The sequence below is a fragment of the Uloborus diversus genome, chromosome 7 (genome assembly GCF_026930045.1).
Source record: "Uloborus diversus isolate 005 chromosome 7, Udiv.v.3.1, whole genome shotgun sequence".
Classification (NCBI taxonomy): Eukaryota; Metazoa; Arthropoda; class Arachnida; order Araneae; family Uloboridae; genus Uloborus; species Uloborus diversus.
In genome coordinates, this window is record NC_072737.1 from 117133796 (window position 1) to 117154921 (window position 21126).

The window sequence follows — 21126 nt, forward strand, 5'->3', positions numbered from 1 at the left end:
AAGAAGCTCGATTTTTAATCACGTCAAAGCGGTGTGTTTTGAGTTCTTTCAATTAAAACAGAAAACAAAAGAAAGTAGCGATTGTTTCTCACAATTATTACTGACCCAGGCAACGCCGGATATTTTTGCTAGTTTTTACATAAATTAAATTAAATTCATTCTAAACAAAGGACAAATTACAAAATGTATAACAAAACGTTTTACAGTCATGTTCATGTTCATGATTGCAGCAGGGGGGTGCAAGAGGACGCCCTTTCATCCCCCGACTTCTACAAATAAAATTTAATAAAATAAAATGGCATAGCTACAAAATACTTTAAAAACAACAAAATTCATCACGGAAATTATTAATCCCATGTTTATGTCCTCGATCGCTGCGCCGGTAGCGGTTGCGTTTTCACTTCCCTCGTCTTTGAAAAAATAAAATAAAATAAATTAAACAAGGATAAACTACCAAAAAACTACAAACTACATCACGAAAAATATCAATTTCACGTTTATGCGCATGAGCGCCGGCAGGGGCTGCAAAGGGTGCACTTTCACCTTCTGGCCTTTCAAAAGTAAAATTCAATTTTAAGCAAAGGACAAAAAAAAAAAAAAAAAAAAAAAAAAAAGTAAAATATATTGTCATCAGAGAGATGAGACTTAGAAATTAAATTTCGCGATGAAAAATTACAGCCAAGTTTTGTAACATTGTTTTTCTTTTTCTACTTTCTGTACTCCATAGTTGAATACTCCGTGTTTCTAAAAGTTATAATTTTGTCCAAATTTCAGCCTATCTTTTCAAACTGTTCATTTATACACCACACAAAAGTAACATTGATAAATCGTAATATTTTAAAAGTTATAATGTAATTCATGAAGCTATTATAAAAAAATAAGTAAATAAATAAATAAAAAATAAATAAATAAATAAATAAAATAATTAATTTAAAAAAAAACAATGCAGTAAAAAAAAAATTCTCAACTGTTTGTCTAATAAAACTGAAGATACTGTTAAAAATTGTAATATTAGTGAAAATTATTTGTTTGAATACACGAAATGAAAAGGAAAAACATATTCGTAGATGAATTCATTTAAATAACTTTGGCATAGAAATTCTAAAGTTTGTTATGATTAGAAATAATTGTTCAAAATCGAGGTATACAAGCGAAACGGTAATATTATTTTTTTTTTCAAATATAATACGGTTTTTTAAAATACCAACAATTTTTTTATATGACATAGAAAAAAATTAGTTTCCAATTAATCTAAGAATTTTTTTTTTGAAACTACAGTAAACTCTCGATTATTCGCTGAATAGGATGGCATGGTAACAACGGATAAGCGAAAACTTTGGATAATCCGAATAATAGTTAAAAAACGATACTACTGTATTTAATAGCTAAAAAATATGAATAACACTCACACATACACTTAAATTTTTGCTAAAAACATTGCTACATTTCATCTACTAACATTGAATGTAAAAAATATACATATGGAAAAGCTAAAAACGAACAACAACACAATCATAAGTCTAAAGAACATTTAATGACCGTTAAAAAAAAAAAAAAAAATAGGGAAAAGACCGGCGGATAAACCGACTGCCGATAATCGGGAGTTTACTATTGAAGAAAAAAAAATAGTAAAAAATAAATTAACTACTGTGCTTGTTAATAGACGCAGCAGCATAATTTTTTTCCCCAATGAAATTATCATTCATCCTTAAACGGGCATTTATCTGATTCAACAAATCAAGTTCAACTGATTAGTTCCAATTCATTTCGGTAATAGAAGCACTGAAACTTTTATCTTTCGAAGAGTGAATGAATTATTCGTTTTACTTAGAATTATTTTAAAAATTATTAGTTACTACTTACTGCACTTTTAATTATCCACTAATTACTGTATTTTTTCTTCATAAAACTATTTATAAACTTATTATTTATAACCAACTGCATTTTTAATTATCTACTAATTACTGTATACTTTTTACTACATATAAACATTTTTGAAATTAGTGTTTGCAATTTACGGAATTTTTAACCATCCACTAATAACTGTACACTTTGAAGTTGAACTACATTTCTAAAATTGAACCATTTCTAAAATTAGTTTACAATCTGCTGCACTTTTAACTATCCGCTGAGTACTATATAGTAATTCATTTTTAATTAAACTATTGCTTTTCTTATTAGTACCCAATTTTGTTATCTACTCTACATGAGCGCGATCAGGGCCCGGTTAATGTATCAAGCTATCAGGGGGCCCTAAACCAAGCGCTTTTATGGGGGCCCCTAAGTAGTTAAACCTTACAATTTTTGCCGTTTGGGGGTCCTAGATCACGGCCTATTCTGTAATCAGATCCTGAGCCCGATTTCAAAAAATAGATATTACGTAGTTTGTATAATATAAATATATATGAGCTTTTTTACTTCTCGCAATTTTTTGAAAAAAAATTATCATTAATTTTCTGTAAGTAATTTATAAAATAAACTCTATTTTGACTTTTCACTCCGGAGTTTTTCCAAGAAAAACTGGAGGTGGTTAAGTTCAGGAGTTATCTATCCATTCTGATGCAAGAAAGTGCAAATTTGCCGAGTGATGCAATGTGCAGGAACTATTTCCTGGCGATCCGTCGCCAAAAACTAGCGATAAATGCTCCGAATTAGATCTACATTTTCGTTTCTCTCTTCAATCCATGAGAACACGTGTGACCTTCAGCGCACCTTCATGCTGGAGTTCTCTGTTGCTATGGCGAGATCGGCGCTTGGATTGGCTACGAAGAGGACCAACACCCGTCCTTTTCATTGGGAGATTTTACATCCAATCTCTATGCTGGTTCTGCAATCAGCTGTTTCTATCCTGTCCAGGAGCTCCATATTTGGCTACTTATGTCATTTTTTGGGAGTTTTATCAATTATGAAAATGTATTCACAAATTGAAATTTACTTAAAAATTTTGTTGTGTTAACCTTGAACACGGCCCGTTATCAATTGTGGGTCAATTGCCCCTCACAGAGTTGAAAATTAATGCAAGTGGGTGTGATTTTTGTTTTTTTCTTCGATAAAATTTGCATTGCAAGTTTTATTGGAAAGTAACAAATTGAGTGTACAATGCCCCTTCGCCCCCCCCCTTCTCCCCAGTAAAATTCGAAATGGCGAGCTAGTTTGAACGTTCACGAAAGGTGAATTACCATTCCAGTCTTAACACTCTAAAAGAGATACTTAAAAAAAAAGGATATATATATTTTTAAAAATTGTATGCACATGTTTACAAAAATTCCGGTTATACATATATTTCTCTTAGTATTTTACGCACTAATACTAACATGACATCAATTTTGTCTTTGTTTTCAACTCTTTAATCTTTCTAATTTAATTGTATAATTTTTCGTCTCTCGACCTTTTGCTGTTTTGCTTTGCATGTTCATTAGCTACGGTAGTCAGAAATTTTATGCATATAAAATATCCTCCATCAAATTTAATATTATTCTCGTATTACACAATGCCCATATATTTAGGAAATTTCATAAAACCAATCATATTTTATGACAACAAAGGGTAAAGAAAGAAAAAGGGTATCCAACGTATGCTAGGGTGCTCGTGAGGGGGGGGGGGTGCGAGGAGGGGGGACTGTGCCATTGAAATGTTTAACATTATTTCTCACGTTGTTGGTGTGTGTGTGTGTGTTGGGGGGGGGGGTATTTGCAGATTTAGGGATTCCGTCATCACTTTTTGGGGGGATGGCCCCCCTGGTGATGTAAAATATACATATACATTAAAACTTCCAACTAAAAATTTACGATTTCAAGACAGATTTATCTGAAATGAAACCAAAAAAGTAAAATTTTCAATGAAACAATCATTTATAGGCACAGTCATCTGTTATTAGAATCATAGCTCCATCCGTCAGTTTTGGGCTACGTGACGCAAGCCAACATCATCCGCTTCATGAAATCATCGCCAACTGGCGAAGCTTCAGAGGAGCAGTGAATTTGGCGAATATGAACGGCTTAAAGTCGGCAACCCCAGTTCCTCAGCTGTCATTCGGTCGGTAATCTTCATAGCAGTAACATCATTTTAATTTCTGGTGCTAAGTAATCGCGATTCCTTTAAATCAATCAAGCCGACTTTTGTGGAAGTTATTTTAGTCATTTCAACACCTACAACCGCTATGAATTAAATCTTGTCAGTCATTTTGCTTGAATGTCATTCTTTTGTAAGTTATGAGTTGGAATATTAAATCTGTCAAATCAACTAGCCTACCTCTGACTCGCGTTTTTGACAAGTTCGGAGACATAATTTGCCAGCAGTGGAACGAAAGTCAACTCATGAAAGTTCCAAATGCAAAAAACCCACCGGTGGTCTGGAGTAGGCCACAAACTGCTCAAGAGAGTGATACTTCTGAAGCTTTAAAAAATAATATGAACAGTAAGTCACTTTTTTTTATATTCCTTTGTAGATAGATTTCATTATGTCTAGAGTTCCTGTCATTGATTTTCCAATGAACGTTCCATTGTCCTTAAAGCAATTTGTTAAATTGATTTGATGTACGAATGAATTTGTCTTCATGACAGAAAATCTGCTTTAAAATTGTACATGTATAACGTTCTTTAATAATCAAACTTGACACGTATCATAGAAGCTCAGAATGACACAGTTGAATTTGATTGAGAATTTTTTGAATAAAGCTAATGCTCGGTTTGACATTTTCCATGATTCGATACAGTTGATGTAATGTAATGTATTGTATAATTTTCACATTTGTAAAAATGTTCATTTTGTGTTGCGATCAGATGTTATTTTGGGCCTGTGCTCTTCGATGTAGCAATTTATATTTTGAGTCATTCTCTTTGTGGCTTTAGCGGTTAAATAGTGATGAAATAACTTGAAATATTATTAATCATCTTAACTCTGCCGGTAACTCATTATTAACTCTGCCGGTTATGCATAGCGTCTAACTGTTATGTTTATGGTGTATGAAATCTGAACGCGAAAAATATATCGATTTGGCCGATTGCTGCAGATTAATTCCTCATTGTATTTTATTTCAAGTAAATTTTGTTTGACTCTGCATAAATTGTCATACTGCTGAGTTGGCATTGAAAAGACCGGTCACTTCTAATAACGTTTTTAGTAGTCTTTTTTTTTTAATTCAAACTGATTGTTTTCAATATCAATTAAAATCTAATCGTCCTTTCAAACATAATTTTGACCTATGATTACCTAAAACTTATTTATTTTGATGCAACTGATTTGTTTTGTGACTTCGTAAATAGGATTGTGCAAATTTTTAACTGGCATGCATTTTCAATTAACAGTTGAACATTTTTAACCGGTATACAGATATGTATTTTGAGAATAAAATCAAAAAGTTTGTTCGCCATCGGACGAAAGTTCAATATCCATAACACCATAACGACAGGACAACTGGATTCGGCTACCTTCGACCAGCCGTCCACATCGATCGGTTTAAATGGAACAGGTATTTTTGGATTTTGCACTGAGCAACCAACAACTGTTATGGAGAAACTGAGAATTAATATTTTTAATTTCCCGTTTTTTACTCTTCGTTTTTTAGAGAATAATTAAATATGTGTGTTGATAATTAGATTAAAAAAATTAAGGTCATTTAAACGGTTTGTTTAGACAATTCCAAATGTATATTCTAATTGATTCTGAAAACCTGGTAGAAAGTATTGAATTATAAGTAGATCTTACATTTTCACTTATTTTAATTATGTAAAATAATATTTTGAAATAATTTCTACTCATTTTAGAATGTTATGAATTACTGGTATTTAATGGTTTGAATCGATAGTATAATCTCTAAGAGTTAAGATTTGTTGCATTGCATGAATGTATAACGAAGTTCTCTGACTACTAATTTAAAAAAAAAATTAATCGACTTGATGTTTCATATCTATGAAGATGGGATGAAATATTCACGTTTTCTGATAAAGAGAAGGCGCAGATCAGAAAATTATTAACGTTCGTGTTTTGGTGCATATTTTTAGACATTAAACCATATAGCGATTATTGTAATTTTTATCTGCAAAAAGTTTCCGGAAAATAGTCGAATAATGTATTCTGATATTCTCCTATTTTAATTGATCTATGCTGCAGATATTTGATTCTTGTTACTTTCTTTGCATTATCCTCCCTCAAATGCTCCCCTCCCCCCATGTTACATCAGTATTTCAGCTAAATCAGTTGTTAATTCGTAAAACAAAGTTAAATTCATTCTATCTGAACTGTTTTCGAAGAATAAAATGTTGACAATCGAAATAAAGCGATCGTGCTGCCACCTCTTTTCATGAAAAAAATATAGCAAAATAATGGGGATTAAAGTTTAATGCTGACGATATATGATGGCTTCACCGACCCAGTTCGTGTTGAAAAATAGGTACCAATTACTTTGAAAGTGTTGCATATTGCACCAATCCTTACGTTTTGCTTTGTTTAGATCAGAATGATAGTATATTTACTTCTCGAGTTTTAAAGCTACCTCCCTGTATTGAGTGAGCATTGTTTGCTGACCCAATTCCGGTATCCAGTGTCTTATTTCTATTAAGTGTATTTTTCATCCTTTATTATTATTTTTTTCAAGTTTGTATAAAAAGGGGATAATCGTTTCATTCTATTAGCAATTGTTCCTATAAACGTGAAAACGCAAAATCCATTGATTTTGTTCATACGCAAATGGATTTTAGGATTTGTTTGAGCATGTTGTGCTGATGTGGTCAATTATAAATGCCAATTTCAAAGAATTGAATAAATTGACTAGTGCAGGTTTATGTTGTGTATAATTATCGTGTGGATTAGTTAATTATTGCAAGATATGCCTACGACGAATTTTTCGTCCCGTTATTATTTGCTAAAGAATTTCTATAGTATTAGTAGTTGATTTATGGAAGATTTTTAGTTAATGTTTTTCATGCTTTCATTGAATTTTTCGAGATAAAAAAAAAAGTAATTCTTGCTTTTCGAAAAAAACTCATTATTTTAGCAAAAAATTTAACGCTAGCGAAACCTTTGGCCTGTTGTGTAGCCAAGCCACTAGCGTGACCAGAATTTTTTCTTGGGAGGGGGGGGGGGGATCAGAACAAACTGTAAAGTGTTTATATACACTTCTAGTATATGCAATAGGGTGCAAAATTAGGGTTTGGAACCCCCTGCTGCGTTCTTGCAACCGAGTCAATGAATATAATCCCTCATTCAAAAATTAAGTAATGAAGTCATAGTGAAAAGTAAAAACCAAAATATTGATAAGTTTTTTTTTTTTCATTTTCAATTGCTTTCCTAAAATCTTTGTGCTTTCTGTTTGAAATTTAAAATGTAATGAATAAATTAGGAAAGTATTCAAGTATTTATTTCCTGTATGTAAGCTGTAATGATCCCCCCCCCCCCCCTCGCTAATGCTCAGGATGTAGTAAGGCCAGAACGCGCCGTCCGCTGTTGCGATGTTCCGGTAGTTTTCTTCCTTGGCTTAACGCCGTTCCGGAACATTATTTATTTTTGTTTTATTTGACAACAGAACATCCTTTTGTGGCTGTATTAAAATCTGAATTCTTCAATGGACGTAAACATCTTTCTATTCATCAAATTTGTTTAAGATTTAAGATATTCGTTATTCTAATATCGTTTACAGTAGCCAGTGACTAACTCAACTTGCAATGTATCATAATTTTTTTATATAATGCTGAAAATCCTCCCCCCCCCTCCTCCGTCGGTGGCGCCCCAAACAGAAATTTTTCAGAGGGGGAAATTTTCCGAATAGGACTCCGAATTTTACCGAAATGATTTTAAAAGGGGAAAAAAATTGCATGCTTGCATAAAAAATACATACATTGCAAAGAAAAGACATTAAGCCTTATTATTATTATTTTATTATTATTATTATTATTATTATTATTTTTTTTTTTTTGAAAATTGCTAAATTGAAATACTGCTTCTCCAATTTTTCCTAATCGTTTGTCAAAATATGCTGAACAAGGAACAATTTGGGTGTCCTGTGTCCTCCCATCAAAGTTCCTCTGTTTCTCTCATATCGATTGGTGAACGAAGCACGATAATAACTGCTGACAGTTTAATTTTCGTTCTCCTAACTCATTTCTATTTTTATTTTCGCTCATTCTTATTTTTGAGGCCTTAAATAACCTTAAAAATAAGTTATTAACTTATTTAATTCAAAAACATTCTATTATTTTTTCGTTAACTTCATTAAATTTTAGGAACATATCATAAGATAAGAGTTCTGAAGTTCTTGCCTCCCCTCAGTCCCCCCCCCCTTCCTAAAAACACATTCGAGACACCTGTCATTTCTAATTTTTTCCGGAGGTGGTGGTAACAGGAAAGATAGCGTTATGATCTTGGCAATGTTTGCCCCCTTTCGCGGAATTTGAACAAGTTCCCCCAACTCAATTCAGCACCAATTACCCTTCCCTATTACTCCCAAAAGAGTTGAAACGTTTTCAAGATCATAGCTCAACTTATCAGGGTCTTAATTCAACTTATTAGAGCTACACTTTTCACTCCTGACTGCTTACTAGAAAATAATTAACTCTATTTTAAGTTCCACAACAGTAAATACCAAAAGAGTAAATTTTACTTTATCTGTACGTTACCGCTTATTCGGAGCACCCCCCCCCCCCCAGGCCCTGGCCCCTAAATTCCGAGTAGGCTGACATTTTCGTCGGGCTTGGGGGGGGGGGGTAGGCAGTAGTTTTGTCCACCAGCTGAATGTAAGAAGTATAATATTTTTTGATCGATATCTGGGTTGGCAATGATGTATAAATTTTTATACGATCACTTCTTTGTGTATGCTTATTATTTATTGTTACGTAGTTCTATTCCTGCTGTCACTCCCTCTCATGAGTGCTCGGATTGAAAGTGTCCAAGTGTCAACTGCTTATTGTCACATGATCGCAAGAGAGAAAACCGGAGAGAACTGGATGCTCAGAGAGAGCAAACAATTTTTTTCTTGCCGCTGCGTATTAGTCATATTAATAGACGAGAGAGCTGCTAAGCGTAACTTTTTTTTATTTGGCCTTCCGCATCGCCTCTCTCAAGGCCCTTTCGATGCTGTTCCCGATATTCCTCAGATCAGCAGCACTCGTGACCAGATAAAAGCGGTTGAAACTGCATGTCTATTTTTTAATCCTTTTCGATCGGTTGTTTTGATGGGATGAGGCGTTCTTATCGGAGGTTGGGAATCCTAATCAAAAAGTTCTGTTCGGATTATTGTTGCTTTTCTTTTTAAATTGAAGGATTTGGACTTGTTCTATTTTGATATCGATTTTGATAGGAAATAACACGTTACGCAATTGCTATTTGCGAGCGCATTTTTAATCTGTTCTGATCAGACTTTCACATGGATTTGTGGTCGCGAATTTGTTTGTAATAATTTTTAAAACTATTCGCTGAAGCTGTCCAGTTACTGATTAAAATACTCGTGCTTCTCTTAATTCATTATTGCAATCAGAACTGAACCTCTTGAGAAGGGGAGGGCGGGCTTCATGAAGCATAGGAACTAGATGTATGCATCCTATGGGCGGAAAATCTTTGCCCCATGCACTAATACTGCCTAGTTCTTATCTGAAGTGTGATATTTTCTTGTGTGACTTTCATAGTACTTTGTTATAAGTGGCTAAAATAAACAAATTAGAAAAATTTAAGCAATCACGGATTCAGCGTGAGATGGGGAAGGCGAACGGGGTGGGGACTTGAATTTTAACACATATTTTAAATTGAGTCATGATTTGGTCCTTTTCATACTTTATGAACTTTTTTTGATCATAAAACCTCCCCAAAAGTTAAATTCCAACTGTGCTAGTGAAAAGAAACAATCTGCTCGATTTGAAGCCAAATTTATTTTTAAATATATTTTTGGGACCATTTAAATGATTGTATTTCTTACTTTTCTGTTTGTTCCTTGCATTTCACATAACTGGTACCTGTTGGAAATTCGTCCGGGCCCCAATAAAACTGTCCCCTTAACCCCCCCCCCCCTTCTCCCCACTTTCAACAGTGGTTTTAAGTGAACTATGCCTTGCTTTGCCTTTTCAGCTATAGAGCACCTTAGCACCTTAAAAAAAATCTTGGAATGTTCTCGGCCACTAACCCTTTTGTTTTCTTATTTAGGTTTTCTGTACTTCAGCGACGATGACGAGCCCTCGGAAAGGGTTATGGCTTGTCAAGCCCTAGTGGAGAGGCTGGAGCAGGCTCTCCGTGAAGCCAAGTTTATCCACTTGCAATGCGGTGAAGTTCTTCTGCCACACGACCTCATTTGGAGGATTGCCGATCAGGTGGTCACCGCATCAGAATATGAACCCTGCGGTCTGAGGGGTTGTCTGATCTACATTCACCTCCAGGTAAGATCTATTTCTTTGATGAATATTTACAATAAAACGCTATTTCATGATTATAAAATGCTACAGGTGCGATGTCGATAAAACAAATTGGCCGATTACCGACAGAAATTTCTATTTGGAGCTCTAAATTTTTGCCGAACTGAACTCCAAATCTTGGGGAATGGAACTTCAAATCTTGCCGATAAGAGACATCTTTGGAAGGTCACATTGACCTCCCATGTCTTTTCCCACCAGGGTGCCCCTGTCGATGTATTGATATTGTGAAACATAGAATTTATGGGACATCGAATTTTTAATGTTTTGTTATAAAACTGGAAATTTTCTTCCTTAAGCAATTAAATGTAGACTATTCTTTCTAATAGGATGATGGATGTTTCAAACACTTAAATAGTAGTGATGATGAGTTCATCATAGCTGTATTTTCATTAATGTAATCACCACAGCTTATTTTGAAATGGTATTTTTGCTTCAATTATAAAACATGGACACTAAAAAAACATTGATGTTAGACAAAACATGAACCGTAATACACCAATTTTTTGACGTTTTTTATCGATATTGCACCTCTTGTCACATGGTTTCGTTTATGGGCGAATAATTTTTTTTTTCACTGGGGGGGGGGGGGGGTCAGGAAGTTTCTTTTTGTTAAAACTACGATTGGTAGATAGATATGTTATATGAAATAAATTAAACTGCTAGTGAAGGAAGGATGTAAAACATGTTTATGTTCAATTATGCAAATAGTTCCGTGAAGGTTTAGTTTTTGTTATTACGATTTTTCTGTCGAGTTTTGTGATAGCTAATTAATGTTCCAGTTTCAAGAGCTATTAAGCAGCCTTTATATGCAGTCAAAATAAATAAATAAAAATAAAATAAAGTGATTAAGTATAACATAAAAATAATCTGGATGTATCAGCAGATTTTTTAACTTCCTTTTTGACTTTTTAAACTGCTTTTTAGGCCTATTAACTAATAATCATTATTTCTAATAAGCACTATCCTACACATATGAAAGCAAGGGTTTTATAGAGATTGACATTCAAATTTAAGCAAGTATGATGTTTTGTCGACATCTGAGATCTGAAATTGCAGCAGCAGAAGTTTAATAGATGTGTAAGAGGAACAAAAATAATTTTTTAAGCATTTGTATTTTTTATTAAAGTAGTTGTGAGCAATTGTTTAGAACTTGCATAAAATTAAATATGAGGGGAAATGGAAAAACTTAGATCATAGGAATATGTAAAGGTTTGAAGTAATCCAATATTTTTCTTCTCCCCCCCCCCTCTCCACAAAATAATTCTTCTTGCATATAATGCTTGGAAGAGAGATTCTATCCCCTCCAAGAGTATGATAAAACAAACTTAAAGTAGCTTGCCATTAATTCCTACGGCATGTAATTTCTACATAAGGTAATGAAATGTATTTTTAGTGAAGAAATGTAATGTATCAGTTTGTGCATATGTTATTTCTTGTATGATAAGTTATATATGTTTTACCAATTTTCTTTCTTTTGTTTTACAGGATGCCAAAAAACTAGAACGACGAAGAGTGGGCATTGTTAAATGTGATCCTAATACTGTGGCCACTTTCGAAATCCACCTAACTCTGTTCCAAGACAATAACAGTTGGTGGAGTTTAAGGCATCTACTTCCAGAGAAGCTTCTCCAGAGCTTGGGCAAACGTTCCAGCCTTGTCGTTAGCAATTATTTTCTTTTGGACAAAAAAAAGCTTTATCGGTCCTCTAGCCAGTGAAAACTTAAAAAGTGTTGGACAGAATTTCTCATTTGAGTTCGTAGTTATTGTATTTTTAATGGCAGCATTTTGTTAAGTTTTCTTTTTCCATGGTCTGCGCACCCCTCAATTAATTTCAAAGTAGACTTGTTCTTTTTCTTGTGCTTCTTCAGGTTTGGGAACATTATTGTAATACTGCACTGGTGTAAATTTAAATAGTTTTGTGCCTAGACTTAGTCTTCTGGGGTTTCATTGCTATTGAATAATGCTATCCATGTACAATCAAACAAGCTGCTTAAAATTCAGAAATTATAAATAAAATGTACTGTGCTTAAATTTAGTGATATATGACCAGCTACATTTTTTCATCATATTATTCATAATTTATGTAATAGAAATTATAAATCATTCTAAGTAGTTTGGTTTCTATTTTTTCATACCGGCGTGGGGTGCGTTAGCCGGCACGAGGAATTGCTGCTTAAGAGTAAGGCTTAGTACCTGCGGTTGCTGCTGGATGGCACCGCAGTATAAAAATGTTTTTAGTAACTGTCTGTGATAGGTACAAACTTTATTCTTCATTTACTGAACATCTGCTTTCCCATCAATCGGATCGGTAACTTTCCACTTCTGTAAGTGATTAAATTAGATGGCTTGATGTTCAGAAACTATGCAGCCAACTTGCATGGTGAGGGGTAAATTTTTAAAGTGTTTTCAGAAACATTATGGACCAGTTTTTCTTGTGGTTTTTATTTTCTATGTGCCATCAAATATTCAACTGATCCAGTAGCTTTATTTTAGTGTGGATCTTGTTACAATGCATTGAGTCTCAAAAACCACAGGTGATAACTGTAACGCACAAATTAAGCTTTAATGATTTAATTCACAGTTAGTGGAAGTGTGCCTTTGTCTCAACCTCCTGTTAATACTTAAAAGAATATGCACGTGTGTGAACTTCTTGGATTTTCAAATTCAATGCAGGTATCTGCATTTTATGAACCTGATTTGACAAGGTTCTATGTTGGAACCTTTTGTAGTTTGAACAACTCCAGTTTGATCCTCTTACTACAGAAATTTGTTAAAGTGACTAGCGAAAATTGAGCTTTCCTTTCTATTCTGATTATCCAGTTAAGACTTATTGCAATATGACTTTTGCAACCATCCAATTAAATGTGTCAATTTTTTTGTTTAATTTAAATTTTTTTTACATTCTTTAAATTTCTTTTTAAAATCTGAGATCAAATCAGGTTCACATTTTAGAAATCACATAAAACCATTCTGAAATTGAATTTAAAACTTCATTTTAATTAAATTTTATTGAACTTACTTGGAAATATTTCATACCAGTATGATTTTTAATAGTGATGGATTGTTTTTTAATATTCTTTTAAAAAATTTAAATCTTAAAGAATAAGTTACTTTGAAGTTTAATATCGATTTATTTTAAGTGCAATCTTTTTTTTTTTTTTTTTTTTGAGAAATTTCTTTATTTTCGGAAAGCAATTATTTAAGGACATGTGTATCGTATTGACAAGCCAAAGATAAAACTGATTTTCACATTTTCGCTGGAATATTGCTTGATGAAATTAATATTGTTTGAAGTGTAGCAATCCATTACTCTAAACATATTTAGTAAACGTTCAAACACGGCATATTTTTTAAATTCTTGTGGTTTGAGATGCTTTCCTGTTTCTTCATTTGTAAATTTCTTCTTCATTTGAAAGCATTAAATTTTCAATTTTGCTACTATAGCAAATGCAATAATTGCTTCAAACTGATCTTGTGATCCATTCTAACTATGCTGAAAAAAAGGAAGAGTTATGCTTACTCTACTAGTGTTTTAAACACGTGATTAAAGAAGCTGTGAATCCTTTTAAATATAATGTGATAAATTTTATCATTGGAAGTTCAACCAAGTATTTTCATTGTTAAGTGTAATTTGAGTGCAAGCTGAGATAATTGTGTGAATTCGAAGGAGTGAGTGAGTGAATTATTTTTTTGCATTTTTTCTTCATAACTGTACTGCATTAAGAGTACGAACAGAAAAATAATCTATTTAGAGTGAATAAACAAAGACATTGCTTCAGTTATTTATGCATCATCTGTTATTTTATTTATTGTTAAGGTAATTTTTTGTCAACTCAATGACGAATTTAGAAAAGGCCTCATTTAATAGTAGCTCATTTATGCAAAATCTTGAAAAAAATTTGATTTGAGGGAGCATAAGTTTTGATTTAAAATCAGTTGTGAAACTTAATCCATCTACTGATTTAAATTTGTATGGAAAAGGAATATAAAAATATAGTAAGCTGAATCAAAAATATTTATTGAAAAACATAAAAAAAGAAATCAAATTAAATCCTTTTTCTTCCCACAGGTTCTTGTTAAAAAAAAAAAGATTTGTAATCACAACTGAACAGTGTAAATAGTAGTTGTAGTTAAAAATATTTAAAAAAAAAAATAGTTTAATATAACTGTTACTAACTTTTCTGGGAGGAAAAAGAAATAAAATGTCAGTAGGATCGGTACCGTATCATATCTGAATTGTAAGCATTTTATGCCCCTTTTTTTTTCTTTAAAATTGCAAGCTAAAATTTGACGTTTTAAAATGTCATTAAGACATTTGTTATAACTGAAGCAATGTTACAGCACCCTTATTTTCATCTAATCAAAAAATCCTATATATTGTTATGCACCTAGATTAGTTTGCACCTATTTCCTAACTTTTTCTAGGTGTTAAAATGTTAGTTCTTTCTAAAAAAATGAAGTAAACGAGGTTTCTTTTTCCTTAAAGTATAGAATTCACTTTTTTTGAAAGAATGTTTCTGCTCACATTTCAAGTGGCATTTCTGAAAATATTTTTTCCCCTGTGATCTTGCTGTGTGTATGTTCATAAATGAGTAAAAAACAAATATTCTCTTATAAAAAGAGAATAGAAATTTTGAAGAAATTATTTAAACCACCTTTTCACCAGCATTTTAACTTTAATGCTAGTCAAATTGATCTCTCCTTGTGCGTTTTCAACTGAAGGAATTTTAAAAAGTCATTTTAGTTGATTTAAAGTGGTGACTTTTTTTTTGTAACATTTTAAAGAGTACAACACAAGCTTAAAATAAACCTATAGGAGGTGCCTACAGGTCATATGTCTTCAAAACAGAAAATAAAAAAAAGCGAAAATAGGCGAATGTTATCCTATCAAAATTTTCAACTCCGTTTTTATGATCTTTATTAATTTTGTTCAATTTTTAAGAAAAGCAGTCATTGAAAGGCTGATTTTATATCCTTTTTTATTTTTAAAGCTTGGAATAATCTTTAAAAGTGGTTAAAAAATATTAAAATTTTATTTGAAATGCTTGCTGCATGTTTTAAATGATTGATCTGAAGTATTTATTAAAAATTATTTGCAAGCATTGTTAGCATTTTGAACTTAATTCAAATGACCTTACGCTTGGTTGAATCCATTTAAAGATTAATTTTTTTTTAAATTTAACAATTTGATTATTTAAAAAGATATTAGCTGCAAATTGATAAATTTACCTAAAGAATATTAGTAAATTTAGAATCACGATCATAGAAAGCATTTAATGTAAAAGCCATTAAACATCCTGTGATACTCTTGTAGACACCTTTATATGTAACTGATGTGTTAGAATTAAAAGCAAGTTATTAATTCCTGTTTCACGAAATTTCATCTTACAAAAAACATAACACAACTGTGTTGAAGTCTAGAAATTCATTGTATATAATTTTTTTAACATAATTTTAGTTGAAATATGTATTTGTCATTGGTAAAAAAAATTACCAATATTCCCGGTAAAAAGTGTAATCTTGAAAGAAAATTGTATTGTGTCTGTTTAGTTATTCTTTGAAACACTTTTTTTTCCATCTCCTTATTGATATTTCCAAAAGTACATTTCTTTGATCATTCCTGATTTGTTTCAGTTTTTGCATCACAATATAAAATATTTAGTTTAGACCAGAGATAAGGTTGTGTACTCATGTAGATTTCTTCAGGTATTACACCCTGTTTAGTATTTAGAAGTTAGTAATCCATTTTTTTTCTCTTAAAAACCAAAGCTCTGAATGTTGCATGTGTATTTACAAACAAGGTGTTCAGGAGATAACTTTTCTGTATTTTTTGTTTTGTTGGCTAAATGCTTGGAAATTTTGATGTGCTTGTATGTGTTATTGGATGAACAACTTTTGTATGTGTTTTATATTTTATAAGAAAAAAAAATAAAAAGAATTATTTCAAGATTTGCTTTGTTTTTTAATTGACTGTTTCTTTCTATTAGTAGAGATATATCAGAACTGATATTATTCAGTTACAATGAAACATATTTATTAGAACGAATTCTACGCAGTTCGAAACAATACGCAACTTTAATTACTGTGAAAGCACTTATTTAAAATTTATCGGCGTTTTCGCAAATTTTATATGAAAGAAGTAAAGATTGACTTAATGTATAAGGTAAAAAATGTTTCGAGAGGCTTAGAATTTCGCGATTTTGATGGGCTCTCAACTCAAAAATCACGAAAATGAAAGCTTCGCGAAAAAGTGCTTTTACAGTGTAGCTGGTATAGCAGCCTTGTTTAGAATTTGAAGCAAATTTTCGGAAGTGAGAAATAAATTCAACTATGTTTTTATATTCGTTCAAAGAAAAACATTTACAGATATAAAAATTGAAAAGTAGTTTTTTTTTTTTTTGAAATGAGTATTTCCCATTTGTGAATTCGTAATGCGCTTTGTAATATCTCTCTACATTTGATAATACAGTGGCGGCCATAGTTTTCGCGAGGCCCTGGGCTAAGACATTGCGAGGCCCCCAGTTAAATTTTTTAATGATTGTATTAATTATAGTGATGTCCATCGCAAGAATAATGTCACCCCCCCCCCAATTCCGAACGAGACCCCTCAAAAAAGAGAAAAAAACTCAGAAACAGCGTCTTAAAGATTTTAACGATTTAGTTTTAACCATGTCTTTCACCTTGTGACCTTGTGTACACCCCTGTTAAACTATAAGTAAAACGAATGTATAATAATACACTTTAAACCTAATTGTACCTAATTAAAAATAACTAAACCTCATTTTTCTCGATTTAATCCCCACATGTATACATTTTACGAAGTCAGCGTTTTAATTTACCCCAAAACAACACACAAAGAGACAGTAATTATATTTCAACTTTCAAAAACAAGAAGTTCCGTCTAGAACTAAGCGAGCCTACTTTCCCGTATACCCATACTACTTTCTAGTACCTAATCAATATTCTCCAAAACAGTTAAAATCGCAAATTGCTTCAAACATATTGTTTTATTATCTTAAGCTGATTTCTAGGAATAAAGTATTCCTCACTCACCTAAGAAAAAATCGAACAAATAAAATAGCAGCACCTTTTAAACAAAGCAGCTAATACACTTTTTTAAGTTAAAAAAGTTCTTTAACTGCGTTCAAAACGAGAAAATAATAATTAAAATTAGTAAGCTCTAAGACCCCTATATATACGAGCCGGCGCATCAGCTTAAGATCAGCCTTTTTGGATCGGAGCGCGTGTTTGAGTGGTTGTCTTTTCTGACGAGTAATCGCGTTTGGCGATTGTTCACTGCGAGCGATTATAGCGGCACGTGAGTTGTTTATTAAATAAAGTATAATTTTCGGCAAATTTGGCGAAACCCGAAACTTTGCTGTGGCAACCCTAGCAGCACAACAATGAAAAATCCGATCCAAAATGGCTAAACTTAAGCTGATGCGTCGGCCTGTCTATATAGCGGCTCTAGTAAGCTCATTAAAATAAATACATCGTATCAAAAAAAAAAAAAAATCTTTTTTCCCCTGTTGCCAAAATTAATTTTTTAAATGAATGAATGCGCCAAAATAAATAAAAATAAAATGTCAACTTAAAGAAATAATTTTCATTGTCAAAAAAAAAAAAAAAAAAGAAAAAAATCGTCTGCGCATATTTTTATGTAGAACATAGCCTAATAATAAGAGTAGACCGAGCTATGGCAACCCTTTTGCTGCTCATAAACCAAACCATGTGACTGGTGGATATTCGGAACTCCAGCGCTCGAATACGCTGCCTTGCGGAGATTTATAAAACTGCGAATGCAACTAAAACATTGCCACGTTGCGCTCCACGGTGTCTGTTGACGTAAACACAGGCAGTTTGTTCTGAGTATTTATTAACGCAATCGATGTGTCTTAGTTTGCTTTCAGCTACAGAAATTAATTCGTCCCTTAGTAGTATTCTCGAGCTTCTCAAAATAATGTTAGTTTTCCTTATTTCTTTCAAAAAAGTATTAAATGGTGAAAGCATAAACAAGAAAACTCTGGATTAACAAAATTGGATAACGTTATACAAGGTAAAATTTTTTATTGTTTTGTATGAATTTGTAAGAATATGAGTTTTTTTTAATCTTAAATTAATTTAACTAATCATATTTTACAGCAGCATTTAGTTGGAATGGACAGTATGCAAAATATTTTCTTGAATTTATTATCGTAGAACAAAATGAAAAATGTTTAACCGAGAAAGAATTTACTTTATTCCTTTTATTCTCAGCTGAATTGTGAGTACACATTTTATTTATTTTGTTCTGAATTTAAATAAATATCAGTTTTTCAATTCGATGAAAAAAAAAACGAACTTAACAACATTGACTGGACACTTTTTCTTAACCTAATTCCACATAAATGATTTAAATAACCTTTGTTACTACAGTATCCTACTGAAATAGACAGTATGCAAATAAATTTTCTTGAAAATATTTATCGCAGAACAGATTGAAAAATCCAGAAAGAACGTTAAGAATTTGAACAATAAAAAATAAAAGTTCGCAAAAAATCTGTTTATAGGGTTATGGTTTTAAAATTGTGTGAAAGAATAATGTATCTCGACAAGATTTCGCATATCAGGTAAATCATTTCCATGACGAATGAATTATATGCATGATTTCTTTGGATATCCAATCATATACTAGTCATAGAAATAAATTATCTAGTGTTAAACGTTACTCTTGACAGTCTGCCACGTATGTGCACTATGTGACAAAAATGTCAACAAATGCCGGAAATGTCACGAAACTGAACTTAATATGTACTAATGTATAGAAAAAACGGTACAAAATGAAAATGCCGTTCGAAGCGAACCAAAAATTTATGAATTCCGAATTCAACATCGTGAAAATGGCTGCTTCAGAACAACTCCCAGGAAAAAATGTCAGCGTAAAACCTTCAAAAAAAAAAAACCTCGTAAAACTAGCAGTTATTTCGGACTGATTTCCCTACGTAAAACCTGATCAAAACCTGCAGGCTCTGTTCAGGTTTTTTAGTCCGAAATAACTGCTAATAACCTGCGCCTTCGAGATACCTGAAGGTTCTATTCAGGTTTTTTAGTCCGAAATAACTGCTAATACCCTGCGGCTTTGATTTACCTGCAGGCTCTGTTCAGGTTTTTTAGTCCGAAATAACTGCTAATAACCTGTACCTTCGATTTTCCTGCAGGCTCTGTTCAGGTTTTTTTGTCCGAATTAACTGTTAATAGCCTGCACCTTTGATTTACCGGCAGGCTCTGTACAGGCTTTTTAATCCATTATAACCAGCGTTGAAAAGCTTTCGATTTACGTTCAGACTCTGTACAGGTTCTATGTCTAGAAAAAGTCAAACACATGTAGTTGTTGTTGTCTTGTGCCAGCTGGGTTGGCAACTTTTGGGGTAGGTTGCTTCACTTTTCCAACTGTACTGTAATTTGGAGTAAAGTCTGATTTCCGCTGTACACACACATGCCATAAGGACACGTTTAACGGGTGAGCTATTATTCACAGAGCATTCAAAGGCAGGGGCGGACTGGATCCCCCAAGAGGGTGTGAACCTTGATTCCTAAAGGGCGCAAAAATTAAAAATAAAGGTGCACAGGTTCGGGAAGCTGGAAATAGAAAAAAAAACCAAAGGCGCACCAGTTTGAGGGCGCAGGATGAAAACCGAGGGAGTAAAAGGATAAAAAATAAGGAGCACAGGTGTAAAAAAGCAGAAAAAAAAGCTGAAGCCAAAAAAAAAACCTGTTCGAGGCATGAAAAAAATCTGTAGTTCCAGTTTCGAGGGAGCACAGGCAGGTGGAAGCACCGGCCCGTGGTCCGATGGGCCAGTTCGCCCCTGCACAAGGACAGGAGAAAGAAAGTACATCTATGCCCAAACCGGGATTCGAACCTAGGATCTCCCCATTCAAAGTCAGACTTCTCACACCGCTAGACAAAGGGGTCAGCGCTGGTATTCACGGCTTCTTTATTACAGAGTCCCTCGTTTGAAACACCTATAGATAGATCACATGCAAAACTGCATCAAGATTTCTAAACACAAGGAGTGAAGAGCGGCTGAACCAATAGGTTGCGACAACATTCATGTATGCTTAGTGCTTGGTAGTCTACAGAATGATTTGAAACAGTCTTGACTAGAGACGTACCGAGTACTCGGTAACTACTCGGCCAAATTCTGATCAGATACTCGGCCAATACCGAGTAGTTGCAAAAAATTGAATATTGTCCAAAGCTGTAATAAAATTTATAAAAAACAAGAGCAAGCATTATATTCTGCAATCATTTACAATTAAAATTTATAAGTCAAATTTAAATTTTGAGAATAATGAAGTTTGTAATGCTTTAATGGAATAAATCTTTATTTTAATGTCCCCAAAGTTAATAAAACTTATTTATTAAAAATTATGCAAAAAAGGTTAAGTATAGAAAATATGGAATTTTTATATTAAAAATGGATTTTTGCTACAAAAAAAATTAGTTATAAAAAATATAAAAATACCTTTGCTTAAAAAATAAAAGGAAATAAAACAACGTTAAAAGTACAGTGCAGGAACACTGCAGACATGTGTTTTGGCGTTACAAGGAATTCCTTTTTCAATGCACAAAATGGGAGCTCGTGGATTTAAAGGCATCCGACAAAAGTCGGATTTTTTTGTTGAATGTCTTTACATTCTTTAGCTCACATGTTATGCACTGAGACGAAAATCTAGATGCACGTTCCTGGGG

At 32.8% G+C, this 21126-nt stretch overlaps 1 protein-coding gene across 1 annotated transcript; it reads left to right on the forward strand.

Annotated features, from left to right (window-relative positions):
- Positions 1–4043: 4043 nt before the first annotated feature.
- On the forward strand, positions 4044–16343 carry LOC129225703 (DNA damage-inducible transcript 4-like protein). Its single transcript, XM_054860180.1, has 3 exons — positions 4044–4416; positions 10129–10358; positions 11880–16343. Exons 1-3 carry the CDS (start codon positions 4212–4214, stop codon positions 12108–12110), a joined length of 666 nt encoding a protein of 221 aa, XP_054716155.1. The 5' UTR covers positions 4044–4211; the 3' UTR covers positions 12111–16343.
- Positions 16344–21126: the final 4783 nt, after the last annotated feature.

Coding starts and splice junctions, on each gene's coding strand:
- LOC129225703 (XM_054860180.1), top strand. CDS start 4,212: ATGAGTTGGAATATTAAATCTGTCAAATCAACTAGCCTACCTCTGACT. Junction 4,417..10,128: donor TTTAAAAAATAATATGAACA/GTAAGTCACTTT, acceptor TTTCTTATTTAG/GTTTTCTGTACTTCAGCGAC. Junction 10,359..11,879: donor TGATCTACATTCACCTCCAG/GTAAGATCTATT, acceptor TTTGTTTTACAG/GATGCCAAAAAACTAGAACG.